The sequence below is a fragment of the Taeniopygia guttata genome, chromosome 5 (assembly GCF_048771995.1).
Source record: "Taeniopygia guttata chromosome 5, bTaeGut7.mat, whole genome shotgun sequence".
NCBI classification, from domain to species: Eukaryota; Metazoa; Chordata; class Aves; order Passeriformes; family Estrildidae; genus Taeniopygia; species Taeniopygia guttata.
The window spans coordinates 3,776,043-3,799,312 of record NC_133030.1 but is presented as its reverse complement, the minus strand read 5'-3'; the positions used below and the strand labels follow the sequence as shown (position 1 = coordinate 3,799,312).

Here is a 23,270-nt window from a genome sequence, read left to right as displayed (position 1 = left end):
TTTTACAACAAGCCTTGAGTTCTCTGAAGGCACCAGCTAATGTAAATTACATTCATCTCCTTCCCTCCCCTCCCTTGAAAAATCTGGGTATTAACTACTGTCTTTTCATGGGATCAGTCTTAGGTGTATTCCACTTTTTATTTAAAAAAGAAATCTATAAAAAGGTTTGCCTCGGTATTTAAAGCAAAACAGCGCAGAGGCACATGACAGCCTTGTTCCTATTAGGATTCATTTGCTCTATTTTGTGAGTCATGGTTGCTTCAGACATAGTAAAAAACTTAATGATATCCTGGTGTTCTTTGTTAGCACTGATGCTATTTAAATGTTAATGTGCACCTCAGGTTTATATCCAGTACATGAAATTTGCAAGGCGAGCAGAAGGCATTAAATCCGGAAGGACGATATTTAAGAAAGCGAGAGAGGATGCCCGGACCCGCCACCATGTCTATGTTACTGCAGCTTTAATGGAGTATTATTGTAGTAAGGTAACCACAGGTGCTCACCCTGATCCTAAAAAAGTGGCAGGAGGGTGCACAGCTCACTGAAGCTAATAACTCTTTTTTTTCCCCCCCAATGTTTGCAGGATAAGTCTGTGGCCTTTAAGATTTTTGAGCTAGGGCTGAAAAAATATGGGGACATTCCAGAATATGTACTGGCATATATCGACTACCTTTCCCACCTTAATGGTAAGCTTTAAGCTTTGAGAGGTCTAATGAAGCATTACTCTGTGAGTTTAGCTCCAGGCCAAGTTCTTGGTATTTAAATTCTTCATGAAGCTCAGCAGTTAATCTGAACACAAAACCTGCTGGTTTGTCCAAACTGAAGCTCCAGAAGTCATGGTGACATGAAATCTTGATTCTGCTGAAAGGAGGACAGTGAACTTTCCAAATTGTAACTCACTGGCAGTGCAGGAGTTTCACAGCAGCTGCTGTGAACAGTGGGAAGTACACTGAGGAATTTAAAAAGGTCTAAAGGAGTTTGCAGTCAGCATGAGAGGAGTGAGAGATTAGCTGGTCCTGACTAGAATGAATTTAAACTCATTCTCCCCAAGCAGATGAGATGAGCAAGATGTAAAATCAATACTGGGCACGTCAGTCATGCCTGGAAGGTGCTGGGGAGCTGCAATGGAGAGAGCAGGACACAGAGGCTGGGGAGACCCGAGCAGGAGGTGGAGCTGGTGGTGGAAGGGCTCTGGCTGGATTCCCCGAGGCAGGGGCTGAATGGCCCTCTTAAAAAGGAAGCCCAAGCTGCTGTGTGGATTTTGCAGCACCAGGCACCATTCCTCTCCTGTCAGACTGCAGTACCTGCGTTTTTCAGGCACTGGGAGTTTAAAGATTCTGAGGGTTTTTTCTCCTGTCAGTTGTAAAGTGAGAGATTTTATCCAAGTTAGAGTATATTTAATTTTGCTTTAAGTTATTGTGGGTCTACGTAAATATTAACAATACCTTTCTGTAAGTTGCCATGAGAAAAAATTGTCTTAGATCTCAGTAGTTTATTGGTCTATTTTAATAACCCATCAGAACTGGAAGCCAGGAGAACTGATCTCTGACCTGTGAGTGTTGGAGGTGGTGCAGTGCACAGGGCAGGAGTTGGCAGTTTTAGGAACAAACCCAGCAACCTCTCCATTTCCCCAGCTGGCAATGTGCAAAGACTGACTTCTTGCTGGGAACCAGGTCTAATAATTTTGGGAGGACTTCTGAGGACTATACAAGCATATTAATATTGCCCTGATTTAAAAGGGAAATAATGAATCAAAAGGCCAAATTTAAATTTACCAACATGTGCTATTGAGATAATTAAAGAAAATGGATAAAACCTCCAGAAATCCTGAAGTGATGCCAAGCAGTAGCTGTGCTGTTATAAAAGAACCTGTAGTAGGATCAATTTGTCACTGTCAATAAAAACAGACTTCCAAAGAACAAATTCACATTGGAATTTAACATCAGGAAAGTTTTATGTGGGAACTCAGATCTCTTTGTAGTTACTGAAATTCAAATCCATGAAAGTCAGCCTTATGCTTAATTCAATGTACACATCTCTTTGAATGGACATCATTTAACTTGTCTTTAATATATTTTACTCAGTGTGATTTTTTTTTTCTTTCTATTTTTAAAGAGGACAACAATACAAGAGTTTTGTTTGAACGTGTTTTAACTTCAGGGAGCCTTCCACCTGAGAAATCTGGGTACGTCTGCAAAAGCAGTTTCACTGCACTGGAAAAGATACATAACCCCTTTCAACAATAAATATCCCATAGAAATTAGAAACATGAACAGCAGGACAAAATTAGGTACAGATGTTCCTTCCCCTCTTCATGCTGTCCAAAATAGCAACAACTGTGACAGATTTGGAAAAGTCCTTATCCCATTTCTAGTGAAATTCATTAATTTATTGACTTTAGAACCTCACTAATGCAGGATTGTTGAGGATGGAGTGCAAAATCCTCCTGTACAGTAAGGATTCAGTGGTCTGAGCTGAGAAGTTGAATCAGGAATTTGTTGAGGAGGGTGCTGAGCATCTCCCAGCCATAAAAATAAAATGTGAGCTTACAAACAAGGAAAGAACCAGAAAGGACTTGGATTAACTGTTTACTGCCATATTTTCGTTGCTACTTTTTAAGTTTCCTTCTCAAAAAAAATGCTCACCAAAGCCTTGCAGTCTGAGGGTTCACTTCACCATTATTCTGGTAGACAAAAGCATCAAAACTAAGGAATCAAATACAGCACTGCTGTGCACATTCATTCTGCACTTCAGTTCTGATCTTTTGTGAGAAATATTTTTATGCCAAATTTAAAAGTGACAAAGCACGAGAACTTAAAAGCTGAATCTTCTTCAAAGGTGAACTCCAAAGCCAGAATGAAAGTTGAATCAAGATGAGAAACATGGTCAGATACTGCTTACGTTATGTATGAGATTTTCCATGGAGAAATTAGCACTAGCTATATATATTTTGGGCTGTATAAAATTCTGAAGCGCTGCCTGTTGTGTTCTTGCCAGTTAGAATATGCTGGTCTGTGCAGAGGAACTAGATCATAATGCTTGGTAAAAAGTCCTTCCCATATCAACATCAGAGTGAAGCTGTGTGCACAGGATGAGCAGAGTGTTTGATAAAAGCTCACCTCAAATGCTGAAGTCCTTGACACCAGAAATCCTTTCCTTTCTGTAACAAATTCCTTTGCAGTCCACCAGACTGAAAGCTCTTAGAGAAATACAGAAGGCACTGGGAGGGCAATGCCTATTTTAGATGCACCTAAAATAAATAACAGCAATGGCCCTCCAGACTCGTCTGGGTCTGTCCTCTTGTGTGTTTTTTACTGGGTTGTGCTCAGTAATCCTTCCTCCTTCAGTAACTCTCAGTGTCCTTGTTCTGTTCCAGGGAAATCTGGGCTCGGTTTTTAGCCTTTGAAAGTAACATTGGGGATCTGGCCAGCATCCTGAAAGTGGAAAAACGGAGGTTTACAGCCTTCAAGGAAGAATATGAGGGCAAAGAAACAGCTCTGCTGGTGGACAGGTACAAGTTCATGGATCTGTACCCTTGCTCTGCCAGCGAGCTGAAGGCCCTTGGTTATAAGGTAAGAGGGTAAGAACAGTTCACTGTTGTTCTTTTCAGCCCTAGGAATCTTGGGCAATTCCTTGTTTAGAATTTGCCTTACAGTCCTTCCCTTTGCTAGAAAAGCAGGCAAAACAGGCCTCTTCCTCCTGCTCTTCCTCCTCCTCCTCCTCCTGGTCTCATTGGGCAGCAAAGTGCCAGGGGCCAAGGGCAGAAAGGAGCCAGGACCATCAGTAACTTTTCAGCTGCAACTTTGGGTATTCCTGGTTACCTCTTGTCTTCCCATGGAAAGGCTGATGTGTTAATGCCATCACCATGCAGCTACAGGCCTCCACATCTGAGCTCCTTCAAGAACCACAACTCTGGGAAATTTGTAGGATCAGGTCATCTGTATGAAATATGGCTGGCTGTCCTCCTGCTTTGAGGTGGCAAAGCTTCCTTGGCTTCACTGGGAACTGCATCAAACCCCACATGCTGCAGTCCCAATGTTTGTTGGGAATGGCTGAGGAAAGCTCCTGACAGGGATCAGTGGCTGCCTCTTTTTTCAGTTGTTTCTTAGGGCTCAGGTGCCTTGGTGCTGCCATGTGGAGTTCAATGTCTAGGCCAACCCCTTATCTGGTTGTCTCCTGTTTTGTTTCTAACTACATGTATTTTTACTATCTCTGTTATTTTGGAGAATCATTAGAACAGAACATTACATTTTTTTAAGGCTGCCAGAGAAGAAACAACTGATTACCTTTTGCATGGACAGGAAGAGAACCCTCAATCCATGTCTCTAAAATAGTGCCTCAACTCCCCACTTACTTCTTCCACAGACAAATAATTTATGAAAAATACAGATGCTATCAAAGTTAACAAAGCAGCTGAATTGTTGACCACCACAGAGCTGTAAAATAATCCGACAGGTGGAAATCAGATTCACATTGAGCCACTGAATACTTTTCTTTGAATGCAGTGGGGGCAAAGTTATTTTGAAGTTGAATGTGAGCTTACAAACAAGTACATTTTGCTAAGTGCATGCAGGGCAGTGTGTACCTAAGATGGTGCAGCCCTGGGGCTGATTCCTGCTGCTTGGAACATGCCAAAACATAATCCTGTTTGAAGTGATGCTTTGCATGCCTGCTGACTGCCTTATGCTTTACTTCTTTTCCAGCTAAAGCAATCTAGGGAGTGAAATGAGGGAGAAATGATAGTTGTGAAGGCCTAGTGGTCTGCACCTGTTCACCTAAATCCTCTTAACCTAAAAAAGGAGCCGCTCAAAAATGACAAACACCCATTGAGTAACAGAAACAAGTGTTTCCATTCCATTCCATTGGGTCGCTGTAGGATTGAAATCTTTAATGAAACCATGCAAGTTTTGCCCAGATGGTCTGGTAAGAGGCCATCTGAAATGAGAATGCAGACAAAGTGAGAATAAGCGACTGGTGCAGAGCAAGGTTTTGTTCTGTAATTGAAGCAAGCCATGTGATCCTGCCAAGTTCAGCACTCTCTAATTGGCTTTCACAGGATGTCTCCCGTGCCAAGCTAGCAGCAATAATTCCAGACCCTGTGGTTGCACCTTCCATCGTGCCTGTTCTCAAGGATGAAGTAGACAGGAAGCCTGAATATCCCAAACCAGACACCCAGCAGATGATTCCATTTCAGCCAAGACACTTAGCACGTAAGTCAGGCTTTGGGAAGTGGTTGTGTTTCACCTGTGGCGAGTTAGGAACCCGGCTGTTCAGCCAGCCTAATCAGTCATCTAAACCTGTACTTTCCTCCTCCTCAGTCATCTAAACCTGTACTTAAGTCTTAGGCTGTCATTTCACTGGCTTGCTAAAGGCATGTGTGTTTTAATTAATGCCAAGGTCACATAGAAATAAGTACAAGGAGTTTGGGGTATGGTAAATGGAAATAAGCTGTTACACACATCACAGAGCAGATGGCTGAGTGAACAATATGGAATTAGTAGAGGCAAAAGGGACAGGGTACTAATTATTTGTAGCAAATAACAACGCAGTGCAAAAGCAGCTCTGGTCCAGCTGTCTTGCATTGGCTTCACCCAGCTTTTCTCCCCACAGCTCCAGGTTTACATCCTGTCCCAGGCGGGGTATTTCCTGTTCCACCAGCAGCTGTAGTTCTCATGAAGCTCCTGCCACCTCCTATTTGTTTTCAGGTTTGTTTTAAAGAACTCTGAACATTTCAGAAAGCTGTGGAAGACATTCTGTAATGATAGAACCACAGTGTGTATCACTCTATTAAAAATAACCTTCTAAACTTTTTTTTCCCCCTTTTGGTAACAAATCAGGGTCCCTTTGTTCAAGTGGATGAGCTCATGGAGATATTCAGAAGATGCAAACTGCCAGACAGTAAGTTACTTGTCCTCTCTGGAGGCTGTGCTAGGGCTGCATGAGACTTGGGTTTACATATGGATATTGCTGTCTAAAACCCAGACCTCATTTACAGAGTGTAATTAGTGTTTAAGAGCAGAGGAGATTGTGCTGGAATCTGCATAGAGATGTTTGCACTTTTACCTGGAGGGAGGTAACAAAAAGTCAAAAAACTACAAATCACCAGCTGCTCGTTAATATGTTGGTGGTATCAGCTGAAAGAAAGAAATTAAGATTTTGAGAATAGCCTTTAAAGGCAGCATTTCCAGCAGCATTGCAGCTGTAACATGAAATTAAAAACTTGCAGCATGGTGAGAGATAGCTCTGAGTGCACATTGCTGCAGTGCCTGGGCATGAGCTGCAGGCAGTGCATTCTGAGTTCCTGCAAAGAAGGGAAGGAGAGTTCTGGAACAGAGAAACAGCACAGATCCTACAGCAGATAATAATATGCTACTCTTCACCCTCCTTGTTAGTTTAAGGAAAAAAATTATAGAGAAAGAAATGTGGGATTTAATTTCTTTGAGTGAAACTAAAATATCTATTTAAATTATACAGGTATTTTTGAGGCTTCCTCTGCTGAGAAGCAGAAGCTGCTCTGCAGCCTTTCTGGTGAATCATGAACTAGTTACCCTGATTCCCAAAGGCCTTCCTGTTTTATTGCAGCTCTCAAATGACCTCAATTCCTGTGTAAAGGGAGGGCTGGAGCTGGAGCAGCAGCATTTCCTTTCTAATTGGCTTCACCACAGCTCAGAGTTTCAGACAGCCAAGGCTTCACATTTGTAGAACAGGGCAGGAGAAGCGTCTCATGTTGCAGAGGTGTCCCCAGGGTGTCTGTGGGGGTCCCTGCTGGGGTGCTGATTTCTGGGGGTCCCTGCTGGGGTGCTGGTCACTGCCAGGGCTCGGATGTTCCCCACTGAGCCGCTCTGTGTCTGTGTCTGAAGCTGTTGACGAAGCCGTGCGGATAATCACGGGCGGCCTGCCTGAAATAGCTGTGGAAGGCAATGGACCTGTGGAAAACAACACCATTCTCAACAAGGCTGTGAAGAGATCACATGAGGATTCTGATGACGACGAGGAGAAAGGATCTGTAGTTCCCCCTGTACATGACATTTACAGAGCACGACAGCAAAAGAGAATCCGGTGAAACAAGTTTGGAGTTCTGCTGTGACAGACAAAGACTTGCATTGAATCAGTCTCTTAAAAGTCAAGCATTTAAAAGGGACAGCAGCAAACAAAAAAAATCCTTGAACATGGTTTTGTTACTGTGGTGCCTCTTCTCCCATATGGTTCTTGATCTGAAAACAGCCCGAACAACCTTAGAATGTGCTCTGAACAAAACTCGGTTTTCAAAACCAAAAGTGCAAAATGTCAAAACTGTATTTTGTTCTTCGAGGGTGTACACATCTACCACTTGAACTCTTGTGGGTTTTCAACAGTTTTATTTTAAAAACTGGATGGCTTATACTTGTGAAGCATTTTAAATTCACATTTTCTGGAAAACAGTTGTTCTCAGTTTGTTCATGTAGTGTCCTGCCTTATTGTTCGTTTTTATTTATGGCAGAATGTAAGGAATCTGTTTTGTAGTTGAAAATTTAAAAAATAAAACAACAAAAGACCATTCCTTTAAAATAAAAGGATATCCATAACATCATGCTTCATTCTGGTTTTATTCAAACACAACAAGGTACTTCTTAAATATTACTCAGCCACTTCAAAAGCAATGCTAATTATACCATCACAGGAAATTGATCAGAGCATACATATTAGAACAGAGCTTGCTTTCCATTTTCTAGAGGATACAGCACACTTTGGCTTGTAATTCCAGGGCTGTTTGAAGAAGACAGCATTGTAAGACTAACTCAGTTGAGTGTGGGTGGTCCAGGAGCACTGGCTCACAGCCTGGTCCTGGATACCTGCACTGCTCTTCCACATACATGTACAAAGCTAAATGTTAATAATCAGCTACATCAGCTTGTAATCAGCACTTGTGTTATCTTCAAACAAGCTAAAGAAACACTATGTGAGCTTTCCAAGCAGTTTCTATGCATACTCCAGCTTTTAACTTGGAATTGGCTGTGATAAGATTGACTCTGCTAAGATCCTAAGAACCCCTTGGACCACAGGACAGTCAGAGCCTGGGGCAAATGAAAGTCATTCCCACCCCAGCACAGCTGCCTGAGCCAGGGCTCCTCTCTGCCAGGGCAAGGGGGAAGCAGCACCTGCACATGGAGATGGGGCTGGCCTCATCCTGGAATGTCCTCCTTGCTTTGCCACTCGATTGCAGCTCCCCGTTTCTTTTAGAGAGGATGTAGAGAAACTGTTTGTCAAACACTCTCGTTAAAATGCATAACCTGGGAGAGTCATTACCTTGCACTTGTGGGAATTTATTGCAGTTCCCTTAGCTCTTTCCTGTTGAAAGGCCCCCAGCACCTGTGCCAGAAGCATTTGTTCCTTCTGTGAGGGCCCTGGAGGTGAGAGTGGAGCCACAGGTGAGTACTGCTCTCTGTTCCCTCATTCTAGGATCTTTCTGCTTAGGATCAAACCATCCTGTGAGGAGAGCTGGGATCCCTGTGTGGGCCCTGTGAGCAATAGCATCATGGTGGCAGCACAGTCCCTGCTGCCGTGTCAGGAGCAGGCACTCCTGGTCCCTGAGCCCTGAATCCCAGCCCTGGGAGCAGCCATCTACCTCCTCAGTTAGGATTTTATCCGCTGCTAAAGCAGTGCCCTGCACTCTGCCATCAGTCACACACCTTCCAAGGGCTTTTCTGTCTCACCATGATGTTCCTCCCCACACCCTCGAGCTCATCCTGTACCTCATCTAACTCTGTGCCTCCAAAGGCAGCTCCTGGGCAGGACTGAACTATAAAACAACAGCAGCTCCCATTTGAGAAAACTGGAAACAGCTGTGCCTTGGCCATCTCTCTTGGTGCCAATTCCAGCAGTTTTGGCTCTGGTGGCTCCTTCAGCACAGGCTGAGGGAGCTGGTACCCTACTCAGAACCCTTTTTTTCTGGCTAACCAACCTCATTTTTGAGTTCTCAAAGAAGGATTCAAAGACAGACATTTTCACTTATCTGAGCTAATGAACTCTCACAGGGTTTTGCTGGGCTTTTCCCTTGGGGAAGGGGCTTTGTAATGAACAAGAAAAGATTTGGTTTAAAGTTGCTAATATAGAAAAATAGGCCTTATTTCTTCCATCCCCCTCCAAAGTTGGTGCAGTTTTATCCACATTCACATTCAAAGGAAACTGGAAAGGGAAGCATTGAGAGTGGATCATAATCAAGTGTTTCTGCAAGTTCTGTTTGGCTGATTCCTAAATTAACGTGCCTGTTGGCAATACAAGGGCCCTTCATTTATTTATTTCACATACCTTGTTTTTTTTAAAGACTAGCACGTTCTGGTTTGGACAGCCTCATACTTGGGCCACTTACTGTGAGTAACTACAAACTTTGCTTTCATAAAACCATCAAATATTGATTACTGTAATACACAGTTGTGCTCAAACAGAGGAAAATTTCACTTACCTCCCAGCTGAGCCTGAGTTTGCAATGTAAGATCACTGGGCTCTTCTCTATACAACATGTAGCTTATGAAATTCAAGACCTACAAATATTCTAAGTTTCAAGAACACATCTAGAAAGTGAAAAAAATCTACTAAAATATTCCCTGTACATTCAAACTAACATCAAACCATTCACCTCTCACAGTACATTGAAATTACTTATACAGCCCACCATGCTCTGCATATATTTCTGAAGACATGATTGAATATGCAACCAAACCCTGTTGTTGTTTTTAAAAAAGCCCAAAATTTTCAACCTAAAGTTTCACACACTTTAAATCCACCTTCTGCAAATGAGAATTTACGTTAAAATTAGTATTTCACCTAAAAAGGAGTAAATTACTAGCAAAAAAAAAAAAAAAAAAAGGTAAGAAATGCCACTTTATAAAAACATTTTAGCTCTGCCCTTTCTGAAGTCTTTACAAGATATAAATACAGCTGCAATCTATAAGATTGCCACCTCTGGGAGTACTGTACATAGCAGAGGACAGTTACCCAATAACCAGAAAAATTGCTACAAAAATAGATTATGTTTTGCAACATCTGCAGTTAAACAGCAAAAAAATGCTATTAAAAATGCAGTAAAATACAGAAAAAACTAGTAAGCCTATCATACTCACCATAATGTTACAGTAAAGTGCTGCTTGGCTTGGTGTTTTGTCTGGTAAAGTTCTTCTTTAAAATTTTAGCTTTATTAATTCTTTAAAGTAAGATTTTTTTATTAAAAAACCAAAACACCCCTTCTGGGAAGAACCATTGCTAATCCGCTCTGGATAAATTAAACTAAGTTCACTGTAAATTAGGAGTTAAATGCCCTGAAATGAGCCACTTAAATACAAAGTTTGGTTCTTAAACTTGCCCTACCTATCACCAGCTCAAAAATCTAAAAATTGCCACCAGAAGACTCCCATGATATCCCCTTCCCCAGGCTGCACAATTATATTAGAAATTCATCTCTCATCTTTTACCTCAGAACCTTTTCTGCATCTCCTCTATTTCTGTCATCAGTCAGCACTCAAGGGTTAAAAGGAACCAGTATTTACACGGAAAGCTGTTTTCCTAGACAAATATTGGTACAAGTTTTATTTAATAGCTGACAATACTGTATTGGTAGCACACAAACTAGGTTTTTTTATGATTCTTCTGACTTCCCTACAATTTGGGATTCTTCCTTAGTCAGTATTTTGCCAAGGACTGCATCATAGTAAGGGCTGAAGACCATTCTGTTGTAGTTGACAAGACGAATGTACTTGGCAGCAATCTCCTCCAGCTCCCTCTGAATGGGGCCTAATCCTCCAGGAATGGCAGGCAATGATTTCTGGTGACTGGATGCAAGATAATTCTCCAGAAACTTTTGAATTCGAGAATCTGGAAAAAAGGGGTTTGGTTTGTTTTCAAAAGAGATGGTGAATTATAGACAGTGTAACCTCATGTAAAATGCAATAAGCCTGAATGTGGTCAGCAAGCTGGAAAGACAATATGGAAATAACGTGGAAGCAATGTGGAAACAACAGGGAAAGTGGAGCCCTGCACATCCCCCAGCCCCCGTTCCACAGACAGGGAGAGCAGAGCACTCTGCAGACCTACCTATGAGCTTGCAGATGGAGTTCTCCGGGCTGGCCACTGCCTGGATCTGTCCCTTCAGCACAGCCTCCCTCTCAGCTGAGAACGGGGTGAAGCCATGCTGGGAAAGGCAGCTGTTCACTTCAGCACACACCTTCTCGCCCACGGTGGCCAGGGATTCCTTCAGGTTAAAGGAGCTAGAAAACATAAGGTATTAAAACATAACTGTATTAGTTACTCACTGTTTTCCCACTTTCTAAAAATAAACCATTCAATTAGAGTTGCCTTACTTGTCAGATGTAGTGGAAAAAACATAATGCAGATAAAGCCAATTATAAATATTAATACAATTATATATACATGAAAAATAAAGCTGAGATCTAAAGCAAGAAAGTAGGAGAACATTCAGGACTTCAAGCCTGAACAATCCACACACATAAGAGCTGACCTTCTGCCGGAGGGCAGCTCTGACTAAAGCAAAACCCACAGGTGTAAAGCGATCACTAAATCTGCAGGCAGCTTACTGTGCCACACTCAGGTTTTTGGGGAGCCTGGCCCAAGCCCTGTGCAGGGGCAGCTGCTGCCACCCTCCTGTGCCAGCCTGGCACCGTGAAAAGCACACTCCGAAAAGAGCAGCTTGTACAAACCATGAAAGAGCAGAGCAAGAAAAGACAGCTCTGTGTGAGTTAACTGAAGAAAAAATGTCAGCCTGGCTGCTCACAGAAAGCCCTCATCATTTCCTCTGCATTTCCTGCAGTCCCCAGCCTTAAACGGGCTTAACCTGATCATTTCCCAGGGTGACAAGAGAGCTCCACGTGCCCCTGTGTCCTAGGTTGACTGTATGATGCCTTTATCCCCAATCGTCTGCTCTGTCTATATTGAATAATAAGTTCTACACCTTTAAGACTTGTTCCAGGAGTGAAAGGGAGGGGGGAAGAAGCGTGGAGTTTGTTTTCAAGAACTGCACTCCCTCCTCCACATTCCTGCTCCTGGACTGTGTCGTCTGCGGATGGACAGACCGCGAGACAGAGCTCTCCTTTTTTTTTCTTTTCCTAGTTAGTTTTTAGCTAGCTGAGGCAAAGAAGTTCCCCGGACTGTGGTTTTTTTTCCCTTTCTCTGGACCTGCTCTGGACTAAACACCAGAAGAGCAGCAGCAGCAGCACCTGTGGCCCAGCGGGCCGGGCCTGGACCGCAGCATTTCCAGCGCCGGAGGGACTGATCAGAGACTGAGTGAGCCCAGCGGCAACCCAGGGGATTTTTCCTGAGTTTGTCTCTCTCTTGGAGTGGCAAGAAGTTTTATTGTTTAATATTGTTTAAAATTGCTTGTTTAATAAACAGGTTTTTTCCACTTTCCTCCAAAGAAGTATCCTTCCCGAACTGGTTGGTGGGGGGGGAGGAGCCGATTGAGTCTGCTTTCCTAAAGGAAACCCTTTTAGGGTTCTTTCCCCAAATTTGACCTGAACCAGGACACCCTGAGAGCAGGAGGTGCCATACTCACGGGAGATGCATTCCCGTCAGCAGCACCCTGACGATGGTTTTGATCCTCTCGGTGAATCCAGGCACATCGATGAGAGCTGGGCCTGCTGCACTGAAGGTCACCAGCAGCACTGTCCCCACCACCAGGAGCTGCTCCAGCTCCAGCTGCATCTCCAGGAAGCGTGTCTGGTCCATGAGCAGCGTCTGCAAGGAGGGAGGGAGCCAGCACAGCAGGGAGTCAGTCTGCAGGGCTGGCAGGGGACACTGGGGTGCAGCAGCAAAGGCACAGGGAACAGCAGCCAGCAACAGGAGCACAGTGAAATCACTGGCTCCTCTTTCCCAGCTAAGCAGGTTCCAGCACTGAAAGACAGGCACCTGTTTGAGTTGCCCCATCTCCCAATCAGAGATCAATGGTTTAGCTCTGTACGTGTTGCCAGGCTACAAATCCAAACAGCTTCTGCTGTGTCCTGGGAATAGAGGAGTGGAACAAGCACAGAACCAATTTTTCTGTTAAATACCTACTTCTGGAAAAGGCCTGTTCACGTGATCCCACTTCAGAAGCTTCAGATAGGCCTGATTTTGTACAGCAGTGAAGCACAAGGCAGAAGCTCCACCAGTGGCATCACTACAGTGGGGAGGCAGCATTTCATGTCCCAGCTTTGCAAGATCATCTGCTGCTTCTTGCAACCACTTGGTGACAAGGTCTAAAGAATCTGGAAGAGCGGGGAAAAAAAACTTGTTATGAAAATTCCTTTCCACAACTAGGTTTTTCCATCAAAAATTTCCAAACAATCCCATTAGTTACTATGACTAATGCCCATGATATCAGGTATGACATGCATTTCATTTATTGCATCAAGCAGAACACCTAAAACAAAACCACACAGCTACAGGAAATCAGAGGTGAGATGATGCTAGGTAATCATGCCCTACACTGTACTGAAATTAAACTGAACATACCAAAGGCAGAACTATTGTTCTGGCAGATTTTTTCTAACCACAATTTTGGGGCGCAAGCTGTCATTTATCATAGGAATTCTAGAACTTATAAAAATATTTGAGTTCTTTTCATGATCTACAAGCAAAGACACGCAGTTTACTGGGAGGTCAGGGGGGAAGAAAGAAAGGAACAAAGTCATACTTGGCTGTTTCTCAAGAAACTCCTGAAACTTCTTTCTTTCATATTCAGCAGACTGCTGCATTAATTTTGGCCTAATACTACTGACAGCGAAGTTTGCCATATCCATTTTCATTAGGTCTAATACAGAGAAAATTGCTCTAAACAAACAAACAGAAAAAGTTATTCAAGGCTGCAGATGTTTCAGAGGTGCTGTTTACAAGATTTATTACAGGTTGTCTAAAGAAAGAGCAAAAACATGCATGGGAAACAGTAACAGCTTAACAACTTCAGAGCATGAGACAGAGAAAGCTGGAGCAAGCATGTACATGCATGCATGTGCCTCTTCCAAGTGGGAAACAAATCCTGCTCTCCTGTAAAAAAGCCTCCATGGAATTAACTTCACTAGCTCCATAGATTTTATCTCCCAGGATGTGCAGTATTGTATATGAAAAGACATCTGGGTTTCCAAGCTTGCAGGCCATGGCTGTTGACAGCCTGGAAAGCCAGCCTCAGTGGGAAGTGAATAATCAGACCCGAGGGGCAAAAAAGAAAAACCAAACAAACAAACACCAAAATAAAACACCTTAATTTCAAAGCAACCTAATTCCTGCTGGCAGTATTTCTGCCAAGTCAATCCTGAACTCCTGGAAGCTTTTCAAATTAGAAAACAGCAAGGTTAATGAAGCTTCTCTCAACTATTGAGACCTTGAGCTGTTCCACTGAGAACATGGTGGAAAAGCAGAAGTCTGGGTGCTCTCAGATGTGGAACACATACTCCCTTTGGAACAGACAGGGAATTACACAGGGACTGGGGTGAAGAGAGCTCAGACTGGGATGAAAGGACAAACTGGTGGGAAAACAGCAGTGCTTTTCCCCAAACCCTTGTGTGCCTTTTTCACCTTCTGCTGTTGACATTCAATTCTGATACAAACTGACTATTCATCTGCTACCTTGCAGCTTATTTGCATTTGACATTTAAGCAAATGTCCTTCAGTGACATGCAGGAACCAGACAAATACTCCAACTCACCAGATCAGAGATGGTCCTTGATAATGACTCCTGGAGCACCTCTCCCCTTCACACCCACAGCTACATCCTTTTCCCTATCACTCTTTTCTTTCTAAGAGTCTCAAGCTGCCCCCTCCACTTCTAAAATTATTTATGAGACTCTGAACATGACTAACAAATACATTTCAGTACCTGAAAAGAGGAACTATTTCATTAATATCTTTCAGTTTCTTAATGTCTTCATCTCGAGCTGGAGCACAGAGAGTCCCCATCATCCCAATAACAAATTTGACCAACTTAGAAATGTCAAGGGCCCCATTCTCTGCCTCCTGTTTTATCAAATCCAGGTCAAGAACTTCTGTAATCTGGCTTCTCAGTCTAGTATGACCAGGCAATAAGAAAGACAGAAGACTCTGAAATAGAAAGTTAACAGTGCATTAGTTCTACATCAAAGACTACAAGGATCCAAACAGAATTATAGAATTATAGAATCATAGAATGGTTTGGGTCAGGAGAGATCTTAAAGATCACCTGGTTCCAAACCCCTGCCACAGGCAGGGTCACCTCCCACTAAACCAGTTTGCTTAATGTTCCATCAACTTGGCCTTGAACACTACCAGGGATTCTTATCTAAACAATTAAATAATTAAATTTCTCCCTCTTTTTTTTTTTTTTTTTTAAACCGACCACCCACCAACTCCAAGTGTTTCACCTCATGCTGTGTGATACTGAAATTACTAAGTGGTAAATCCTCTATGGCACAGATCATAATTCAGACTGGTGTGCTTGGTTTCATCAGACCAGTGCTGGAGCATCTCACTGATTCCATAACTAATACCAGCGCCATAACATGAAGGAAGCTTGGAATTATGGAACTGGTATTGCTTACCTTTTAATCACTTTACATGGTTTTTCATTTGGTTTTATATTCAAATTTCTCCTCTTGGATTATACAGCTTGTGTATGTTCACAGTAATGAAAAAGAACAAGATGATTTTTTATGAAAAGCCAAACTCCAACCACTTTTGCTCATTCATATCAAATTCAATCATTTCCCTTCATACCACATCATCTTACCTCTTTAATTTCTCCCAATAGCTTAATTGCATGATCATACGTCGGGGGGTCTTCCTTCAGCTGAGCTTCCAGACAATCCCAGAAAGCTTTATGCACAATATCTCTGACTTTCTTCTCTAAGCTGTGAATAAATATGTTATAAAGAACAATACTGGTCTGTACACCACCTTACAAAGATAACCTGCAGCTCCTGAAGCACAGCATGTAATAATATGAATATAATGCAATAGTAACTATATGATGATTAACAGAGATCCATCGTTTAAAATTACTCAGAAAAGCAAGAAAAACTGGACACAGGATTTGGAATGGTTTATGTCCTAATACAAGATTACACACCAGCAAAGGTGGCTACAAGTAAAACCCTTCAAAGTATTTATCATGTGCTACATCTAGAAAACTGGACCAAAACAAAAATGGCAAAAATTACATTTTGTCTTCAAAAGACCAGTATTCATGTTCCTTTTAAAGGCCCCACTAAGTAAAATCAATTCCACTGCATAAAATTCAGTATCATACCTAACAGAAATGAAGTAACTTCCCTGATATAAAATCTTCTGTTTCACTACCTAAGTATTGCACCTACTCTGAGGTAAGGGCCCAGATCAGTTTGTATACAAAAAATAAATTAATTCCACTGCTTCAGTACCAATTCCTATCTCAAAATACTGACAGTTCCTGTTCACACCAGGTGTAAGTTCAGCAGTGGCCCCAGTGGGGACCAAGTTCCCTCCATGAAATATGCACCCCCTTCCCCAAATCAAGCCAGGAAGCTGTCAGCCACACCTCACTGTGGGTGTGAGAGAGAGGAACAGAGGATGAAGCTTCCTCTGCTCTCCCTCTCCCCTCTCAGCAGGGCACACAATTACTGCAGACTCACACAGAGAAGGAAAGGCTTTGAACTTGAAATGAGCAAGGACTAACCTAATAAAACACAGGAATTTCTTCCCAAAATACTCCTGAAGAAACAGACAGGAAAAGCTAAAATAATCAGTTTCCTCTTACTCCCACAGGCAATGAAAGCTTAAAAATTGCTAAAAGCATTACCTACATCTGCAGCCAGACTGGGGTACTGTGAAGGCTGCAGCCTCTGAGTCCTGGGACAAGAGGACACAACAGAAACCACAGCACTCTGGGGTTTGCACCACACATCTCCAATTAATCCAAGAGGTTCTCCTTTCACACACACACACACATCTGGGGAAGCAGAACTGCACAGTTACCATCTTCTATTTTTTCCTACCTCCTCCCAGGCACTGCCAGACAAAGCACCAGCCAGAGCCTTTACCTGAGTCCCCAGAGCTGCTCTGCAGCTCTACAAACACAATTTTATTTAGTATTTGGCACCAACCTTACCTGTGTTCTGGCAATTCAGCTGGTTTTATCTGGAAGTCTCCGTTCACCACAATTTCATGTGCCAGTGCCATGTTGGTGACTCCCTTTGCTGTCTCCATGAGCTCTTCTAAGGACACAGGCCGAGAGGGACTGGCTGTAACATCAATTACACTGTCAGACAGTTCTCAACAAAAGCCAGCAGAAAGAGTCTTTTGGACACTTTCCACCTTATTGATAGTACTCAGGGTCAAATGACAGCATCAGCTGAAGATTCTTCTCCTTTCCCATCTTGTGGATGACACATGTTTGGAGCATTTCAAAAAAACAAGGAGTGGATCCCAGTTGATATTCTGGGCTCAGTAGTCAATTGCTTCTATCAAGCTCTTTTAAAAGCCATCTCCAAACACCCCCCCACACAAACCAGTACGTTTTTAGGATGGCTTAATAGCACCTTGGCATCTTTCTCCACACTGTAGGAGGAAATAATTACAAACAGCAGCATTTTCACCATACCACTTCCACAAGTATTGTGCAGATATTGCCATTTCAGTTTTACATTTTTCAAGGAAGTGATTTCATCATTAAAGCAGTCAACAAACAATCACCATCACTGTTAAGCAGCAGCACACCAGTAGCTAATTATTCTCACTACTTCCAATGCAAATGGCACTCCTCCAAACTCTTTTTTCCCCCCAGAGGCCATCACCCAAACAACAGAGGCCAGCAGCAGCAGCAGTGGCAGCACCAATGTTTGAGAGCTCTTCCCCTGGCAGGCATTTGGGACTGACCAGAATGGCCCAGCAGCCTCAAACTGGGCCCTAGGTTAGTGACAGGGCCCTGATGGATCCTTCCATTCTCTAGTTCATTCACTTCAGCTACAGGCCAGGCATAGGAGCACACATCAATCCCAAAAGTGAAAGAAACCAAGCAGGGATCTTCATAGGCTGGGCTCCCTGAGAAATGTTTCAGCCAAACTATGACCATCTCATTTGTTAATCCATGTTGATTGGACTTAAGTAATTAAACAGAAAAGGTCTTTCAAAAGTAAGTGTCTACCACTTGTGTGCCATGCAGAGCTCTTCTGAGTTCATACAGCTGGGGTCCAATGTGCCCGTTTTTCATTAATATGTTGCTCTTTTCATGCAGCCCTCCTAAACCATTCTTTCCTTCTGCCTGGAGCTTAACTTGGCAGAGTGACTCTGGGAACACAGCAAGGATTGATATTCTGAGAAGAAGCAGCAGACAGCAAAGTTCACAGTGCTCTTGTGTGAGTGCCAAATGACTTCAGCACTGGGGGCTCTAAGAGCCAAGACTCTTTCACTGGCCAAAGATTGCTCCTAAATCACATCACTTAATTCTCATACCTGCTCTCTTACACAAGGGCAGGGCTTGAGACCAAACCACCTCTTTGTGGTGCACTGCTAGACTGTACCACGATTTTTACTTCCCCATGTTCAGAGCCTCTCTCCATACAAACACCCATTTCCTACCAGGCACCCAGCAAGGCATGGGAACAGAAACTCCCTCAGAACATCTCCTCTGAGGAACAGGACACTGAACACAACCAAAAAATAAAAAGAATGCAACAAACAAAATGTTACTTCCTACAGAAATTTAGAACCCCGAGCAATTCTGCTTCTTTGAATTGAATCCCTGGAGCCAGAAAACTTCCCTTTGGTTTTATCTACAGATTTGCCAGAAATACTGGCTCCCATATTACATCCAGACCTTCATGTTAAAAGCAGAATGGCAAAGAAAAATATGCCTTGGGAAAATTATGCAGTCCTGCTTATAGGGAAGTAGTATTAGGATTAAATACACAACTTTCCATCTATCTTGTGAGGGGGCTGGCAGGACATCCCTATGTTGATAACAGCCTTTTCTGCCCTGCAGTAGGAACAGAGCAATGCAGAAGGTTCAGCTGATAAGGCAAACAGCAGAGTCAGTTTAGCTGGAAAACACTGGGGTGGTGTTCATCCATTCCAAGAGCACAAACACACCAGGATATTTAGGATACATGTGGCTCAGAGCAACGTGATCATTGTGTACAATTAAGAAAATGTGCATACTGTGTGTACAATTAGGAAAATAAAAAGAAAACAGGGAGAAAAGTGTTACAGTTTCAAGGCATAACATCAAGAGTCACACTGTATTTAATTGCAAGACACTCAACTTGCACAGAATGCTATAAAACACTAGGATTGCTCCAACAACAATTAGAGAATTGGCTATTTTTTACTGTATTTCATAAAGCAGTTTTGCTTACACTTTGGTGTATCATCTCTGTGTGACCCCGAGGCACTCTGTCGTATTCTTTTTCGGACAGATTGATCCGAGTTCTCCAAGTTCTCCTCCTCATCATCCTCCAAACCACTCAACTTTTCTTGACTTGAATTTAGCTTGTCAGGATTCTGAGACATTTTCAGTTGGTTCTTTACAAAAAGAAAAAATATGAAAAAGGGAATGAATAAGCATTTTCTGACATGACTGAGGGGGTAAACATCAACAGAAGTCCTCTTGATTAAGAGAAAAAATTAAGAATGAAAGAATTCCTAAGAGGAGTTGTATGATGTCATCCCTATAATGGCAGGGGACCTGGATTCAGTGACTCACTTCCCATCTTCCACAAAATGGGATGCTTTCAACACAGCTAGCATTTATTTAATCTGCAGTCCCAGTCAATTCTCAAAAATCTCAAACTGTTCCATAATGATACAGATGAGAGAAAAAGATACTGTTTTTGTTCCTAGCACTGCTTTTAAGAGAGTGATGAAAAACACCTTCAGAACAAAGTCACAAACATGTTTTACAAAAGATTATGAGACAATTCCTTACTACACAGCAATAAATCTTCCTGTTATATTCTATAACATATTCCTGAACTATGGTCTGCCCCAACTTAAAAACTTCCCTCTGAGCCAAAAGCATTAAGAAACAGCAAAAGAACTAGAGAGAAATTAATATAAAATTATATTCCCATATTTTCATTACATTCAAGAGTCCTGATTTATGCACAAAATATCACAGTTGTTTGTGTTTTTTAATTAAGACAGTAAAGAACAGTTACAGTAATTAAAATCCTGGTTTATTAGACATTACATATTAAAGGATATTTATATCACATTGCAGACATCTGCAGGGTACCCAAAATTACACTTAAAAAATTGTCAGTAGAAAACCAAGTCTCATTTGGTCCCTTCACTTATTTCATTCTCAGATTTCCCTATCAAGAATGTAATTTCTACATCCACCATTGAAAACTATCACACAGGAAGCTGCTGCTCAGGCTTTAATTTTACAGAAATCTCTTTGAGAGCATGTGATGTATCTAAATTAAATAACTTAGATGTTCTGTGAAGTGAGAGCCCGTAAGCGTCTGCTTTCAAAAATAAAAGAAAGCTCCTGGAGAAACAACAACTTCCTCTTCCCCCTAGTATCCCACCATCCCCACTTTCACATTTTGAAATAAATCAAGTTATTAGCATGAGAGGCACCTCACAGCTACTGAGAGAAAATACAGCATCAAAAACTACACTGAAGAGGATGCAGCAGAAGCAAGCAACAGTGTAGAAATATAAAATGCAGCATTGATATTTATTTTCATACAACAGATGTAATAACTAACCCTGCTCCACCAGTGCTTAAATTGATTGCACAATGTGATTCCTCAGGACAGCTGGAAAGCTCAGGGCATGTAAGGAACAGTTCTGCTCTACAGCAATGACTCAGGATCATCATCTTGCTTGATGCCTGAGAGACAACAGCATGCAACACTTGCCCACAGCACTGTGTCATTTCTATTTTAGAGGAGAAAGCAGCATGAAAAGCTTGGGACGAATAACACAGGAGAACACCCTCGGCACACAGGCATCAGCACAGGTACTGTTAGACTCACTCCACATCTAGATGGAGGATGAGGAGCTCTGTTAATAAAGGGGCTGTTCACAGAGAAGAGCATAGCAACCATTGCAATATAAAATGTAAAACAGGACTGGTTAAAGAGAGAGAGAAACCTGTTGTTGAATTTGGCTAGGATAAAAGCATTATCACAAAGGCTTCCACACTCATTCCAGACTAGATGGTTGTTCTTCTCATCCATTCTCTTCCACCAAGCATCCTCCTGAAGTCAAATCTGAACCACAAAGATGACTCAACTAAGCCCCACTTAAGTCTTTAATGCACACAACAATTCCTAGTGCCTTGCAATCTCTCACTGCACTTTATCCTCACCACCCTGAGAAAAGCAGAGAAATATAATAAACCTCACTTACAGAGGGGAAACTGAGGTTTGAGTTCAGCTACTTGAGGACTCACAGAAGATAAATGACAGGGACAAGACCATCAGTCTGATGATTCCTAGCCCCAGCTTTGCCCAGCAGGCCATCATTCCTACCACGCAGACTACACCCTAAAGTGTTGCCTTCCATAAAATGACAGCTCAAGAGCTACAGTCTCAAACCCAGCCCAAGTTTAATTTCATTACCATTTGTTTTTAAAAAATCCTATTTCAGCTATGGAGGGCAGGTATTAAAACTCCTGGGCCTTTCTACCAAATGACTGTTCAGCAGATGAGGTAAACAAGCACACTTGTTGGTTTAGTTGTTTAGTTTGCAATAGTCTGCTCTTTTCTGATGGATTACTGCTATTATTGCCAGAACACATCTAGAACGTATCCTCTTTCCACTGAGTAAATAAGCTTGACAATACCTCTTCCAGAAGCATGACCCTCACCCCTCCTTTCACAGAAACAATTCCAGCTCTTAACAGAGCAAAGTCTACTTCTTGGCACTTTCCTCGCATTTATTTTTAACGAGAACAGAAACGCAAGAGGAAAATGCAACAAAATTTAAATCTAAACAAAACATTTTCCACAGCTTCTCTTCATTCCAGGTCCTCACACTTCGTGATGGGCAGCAGCAGCAATAACCTGCCCCGTGCTGCCCTGGAGCACACAGGAAGGAGGCGGGAGCAGCAGCCCCTCGCTCCCAGCGCTGTCCCACCGTGTGAGACGGCGCTGGCAGCTGCCCTGAGCTCCGGCCCAACACTCCCGGCTGCCTTTCCCCAGGCAGAACTCTGCCCTTCCCTGTGCTCCCACAAGCCCCTTTCCCTGTATCCCAGCAGCAGGCAAGCCGCAGCCTGTCCCCCGTCCCATCAGAAGGGATGCTGTGAAATTCCGCCCTTCCCTCCGCCACCCGTTCCGTGTGAGGCCCTGCCATGCCAGCTCCATCCCCACCAGGAGCTCACACGGCCCCGTCCCCATCCCCACGGGCCCGGCAGCAGCGCCGCCGCTCCGGCCGCATTTCCCCTTCGCACGGCCCGGGAGCTCCGGGGCTCACCAGCGGGCTAAGGGGGAGAGCGAGCCCGGGGGGCCGCGGGCTGCCGGGCCGAACGGGCGCGGGGGAGCTGAGCCCGCCCGCCGGGCCCGGCGCAGCGCTGCCCGCCGGGCCCGGAGCCGCCGCCGCCCGCCCGGCGCTGCGGGGCCCGGGCCCTGCCCGCCGCCCTCGGCCCCGCCGCCGCCGCCCTCCGCCCCGGGCCGCCCCCGGCCGGGCCGCCCCGCCTTACCGCGCCCGGAGCAGCCGCCGCGGCCGCCGGCTCGGACGGGCCCGGCCCCTCCTGCGGCCGCGGAGCGGGGCTGGGCCGGCGCCGCAGCCCCAGCGCGGGGCGGGCCGCGGCGGCTCCGGGGCGGGGCCGGCCCCGGGCTCGGCCCGCGGCGGAGCGGCTGAGGGGTCCCGGCACCGGGGCACGGCCGGGCGAGGAGCGGGTCCCGGCCCCAGCAGAGTGGCCCGCGGCCCGCGCCCGGACACGGATGGAGGGATGGATGGGATGGATGGATCGGGGTATGCCCCATCACACAGCGCTGGTTCAGATCAACCCCCCAGCAAGCAGGGAACGCGGTCTTGGGTCGCCCTTGCTGTCCTTAGGCGCTTTACACAGGTCACAGTGTGACCGCCAGTTCCTCCAGAGAGGAATCTGAGATTCCCTCCATCACCCTAAAAAGAGGAAGGAGCGCGCTGCCCCTGCCTTGTGCCCACCTTCGAGTGCCCTCCGGCTCTCGGGGCAGGGATCTGGCACTGCACAGGCCGTGCCCGCAGGGAACAGCTCAATTCCCAGGCAGGAATCGCATCCTCCTAACCCAGATGTTACAGCAGGCAGGAGGTAGAAAGGGAAAATACTTCTGCTAAAGAACAAACCAATCCAACACCATCATTAA

The 23,270-nt window shown here is 44.0% G+C and overlaps 2 protein-coding genes across 4 annotated transcripts in view; one reads left to right on the top strand and one right to left on the bottom strand.

Moving 5' to 3' along the window:
* The window catches only part of CSTF3 (cleavage stimulation factor subunit 3), a 48,092-nt gene extending 40,527 nt beyond the window's left edge, over positions 1 to 7,565 (top strand). Inside the window, exons 14-21 of the mRNA XM_002196053.5 lie at positions 342 to 485; positions 584 to 686; positions 2,116 to 2,185; positions 3,377 to 3,572; positions 5,057 to 5,210; positions 5,611 to 5,705; positions 5,838 to 5,898; positions 6,861 to 7,565. Of these exons, the coding sequence (XP_002196089.1) occupies positions 342 to 485; positions 584 to 686; positions 2,116 to 2,185; positions 3,377 to 3,572; positions 5,057 to 5,210; positions 5,611 to 5,705; positions 5,838 to 5,898; positions 6,861 to 7,063 (1,026 nt within the window). The 3' untranslated portion in view covers positions 7,064 to 7,565. The remainder of the gene's footprint in view (positions 1 to 341; positions 486 to 583; positions 687 to 2,115; positions 2,186 to 3,376; positions 3,573 to 5,056; positions 5,211 to 5,610; positions 5,706 to 5,837; positions 5,899 to 6,860) is intronic.
* Positions 7,566 to 7,567: 2 nt separating this feature from the next.
* On the bottom strand, positions 7,568 to 22,760 carry TCP11L1 (t-complex 11 like 1). 3 transcript variants are annotated; one of them, XM_030273398.4, is made up of 10 exons: positions 22,622 to 22,760; positions 19,326 to 19,491; positions 17,081 to 17,213; positions 15,725 to 15,845; positions 14,840 to 15,060; positions 13,661 to 13,797; positions 13,042 to 13,232; positions 12,542 to 12,723; positions 11,068 to 11,240; positions 7,568 to 10,848 (listed from the first exon to the last, which is right to left on the bottom strand). In XM_030273398.4, exons 2-10 carry the CDS (start codon positions 19,477 to 19,479, stop codon positions 10,613 to 10,615), a joined length of 1,548 nt encoding a protein of 515 aa, XP_030129258.2. In that variant the 5' UTR covers positions 19,480 to 19,491; positions 22,622 to 22,760; the 3' UTR covers positions 7,568 to 10,612. The 3 variants fall into 3 exon arrangements, with proteins under 3 accessions (XP_030129258.2, XP_030129260.2, XP_030129259.2); XM_030273400.4 differs by lacking the exon at positions 22,622 to 22,760 and adding an exon at positions 22,396 to 22,496 and having other exon boundaries at positions 10,533 to 10,848; XM_030273399.4 differs by lacking the exon at positions 22,622 to 22,760 and adding an exon at positions 20,685 to 20,797 and having other exon boundaries at positions 10,533 to 10,848.
* Between the last annotated feature and the right edge of the window lie 510 nt (positions 22,761 to 23,270).

Excerpts from the sequence above, each read along its gene's own strand:
- TCP11L1 (XM_030273398.4), bottom strand. The coding sequence starts at position 19,479 with ATGTCTCAGAATCCTGACAAGCTAAATTCAAGTCAAGAAAAGTTGAGT. Across the intron at positions 17,214-19,325 it reads CAGAGATGATACACCAAAGT|CCAGTCCCTCTCGGCCTGTG; the intron begins GTAAGCAAAACT and ends TTGATGTTACAG. Across the intron at positions 12,724-13,041 it reads TGAACAGGCCTTTTCCAGAA|ACGCTGCTCATGGACCAGAC; the intron begins GTAGGTATTTAA and ends CCCTCCTTGCAG.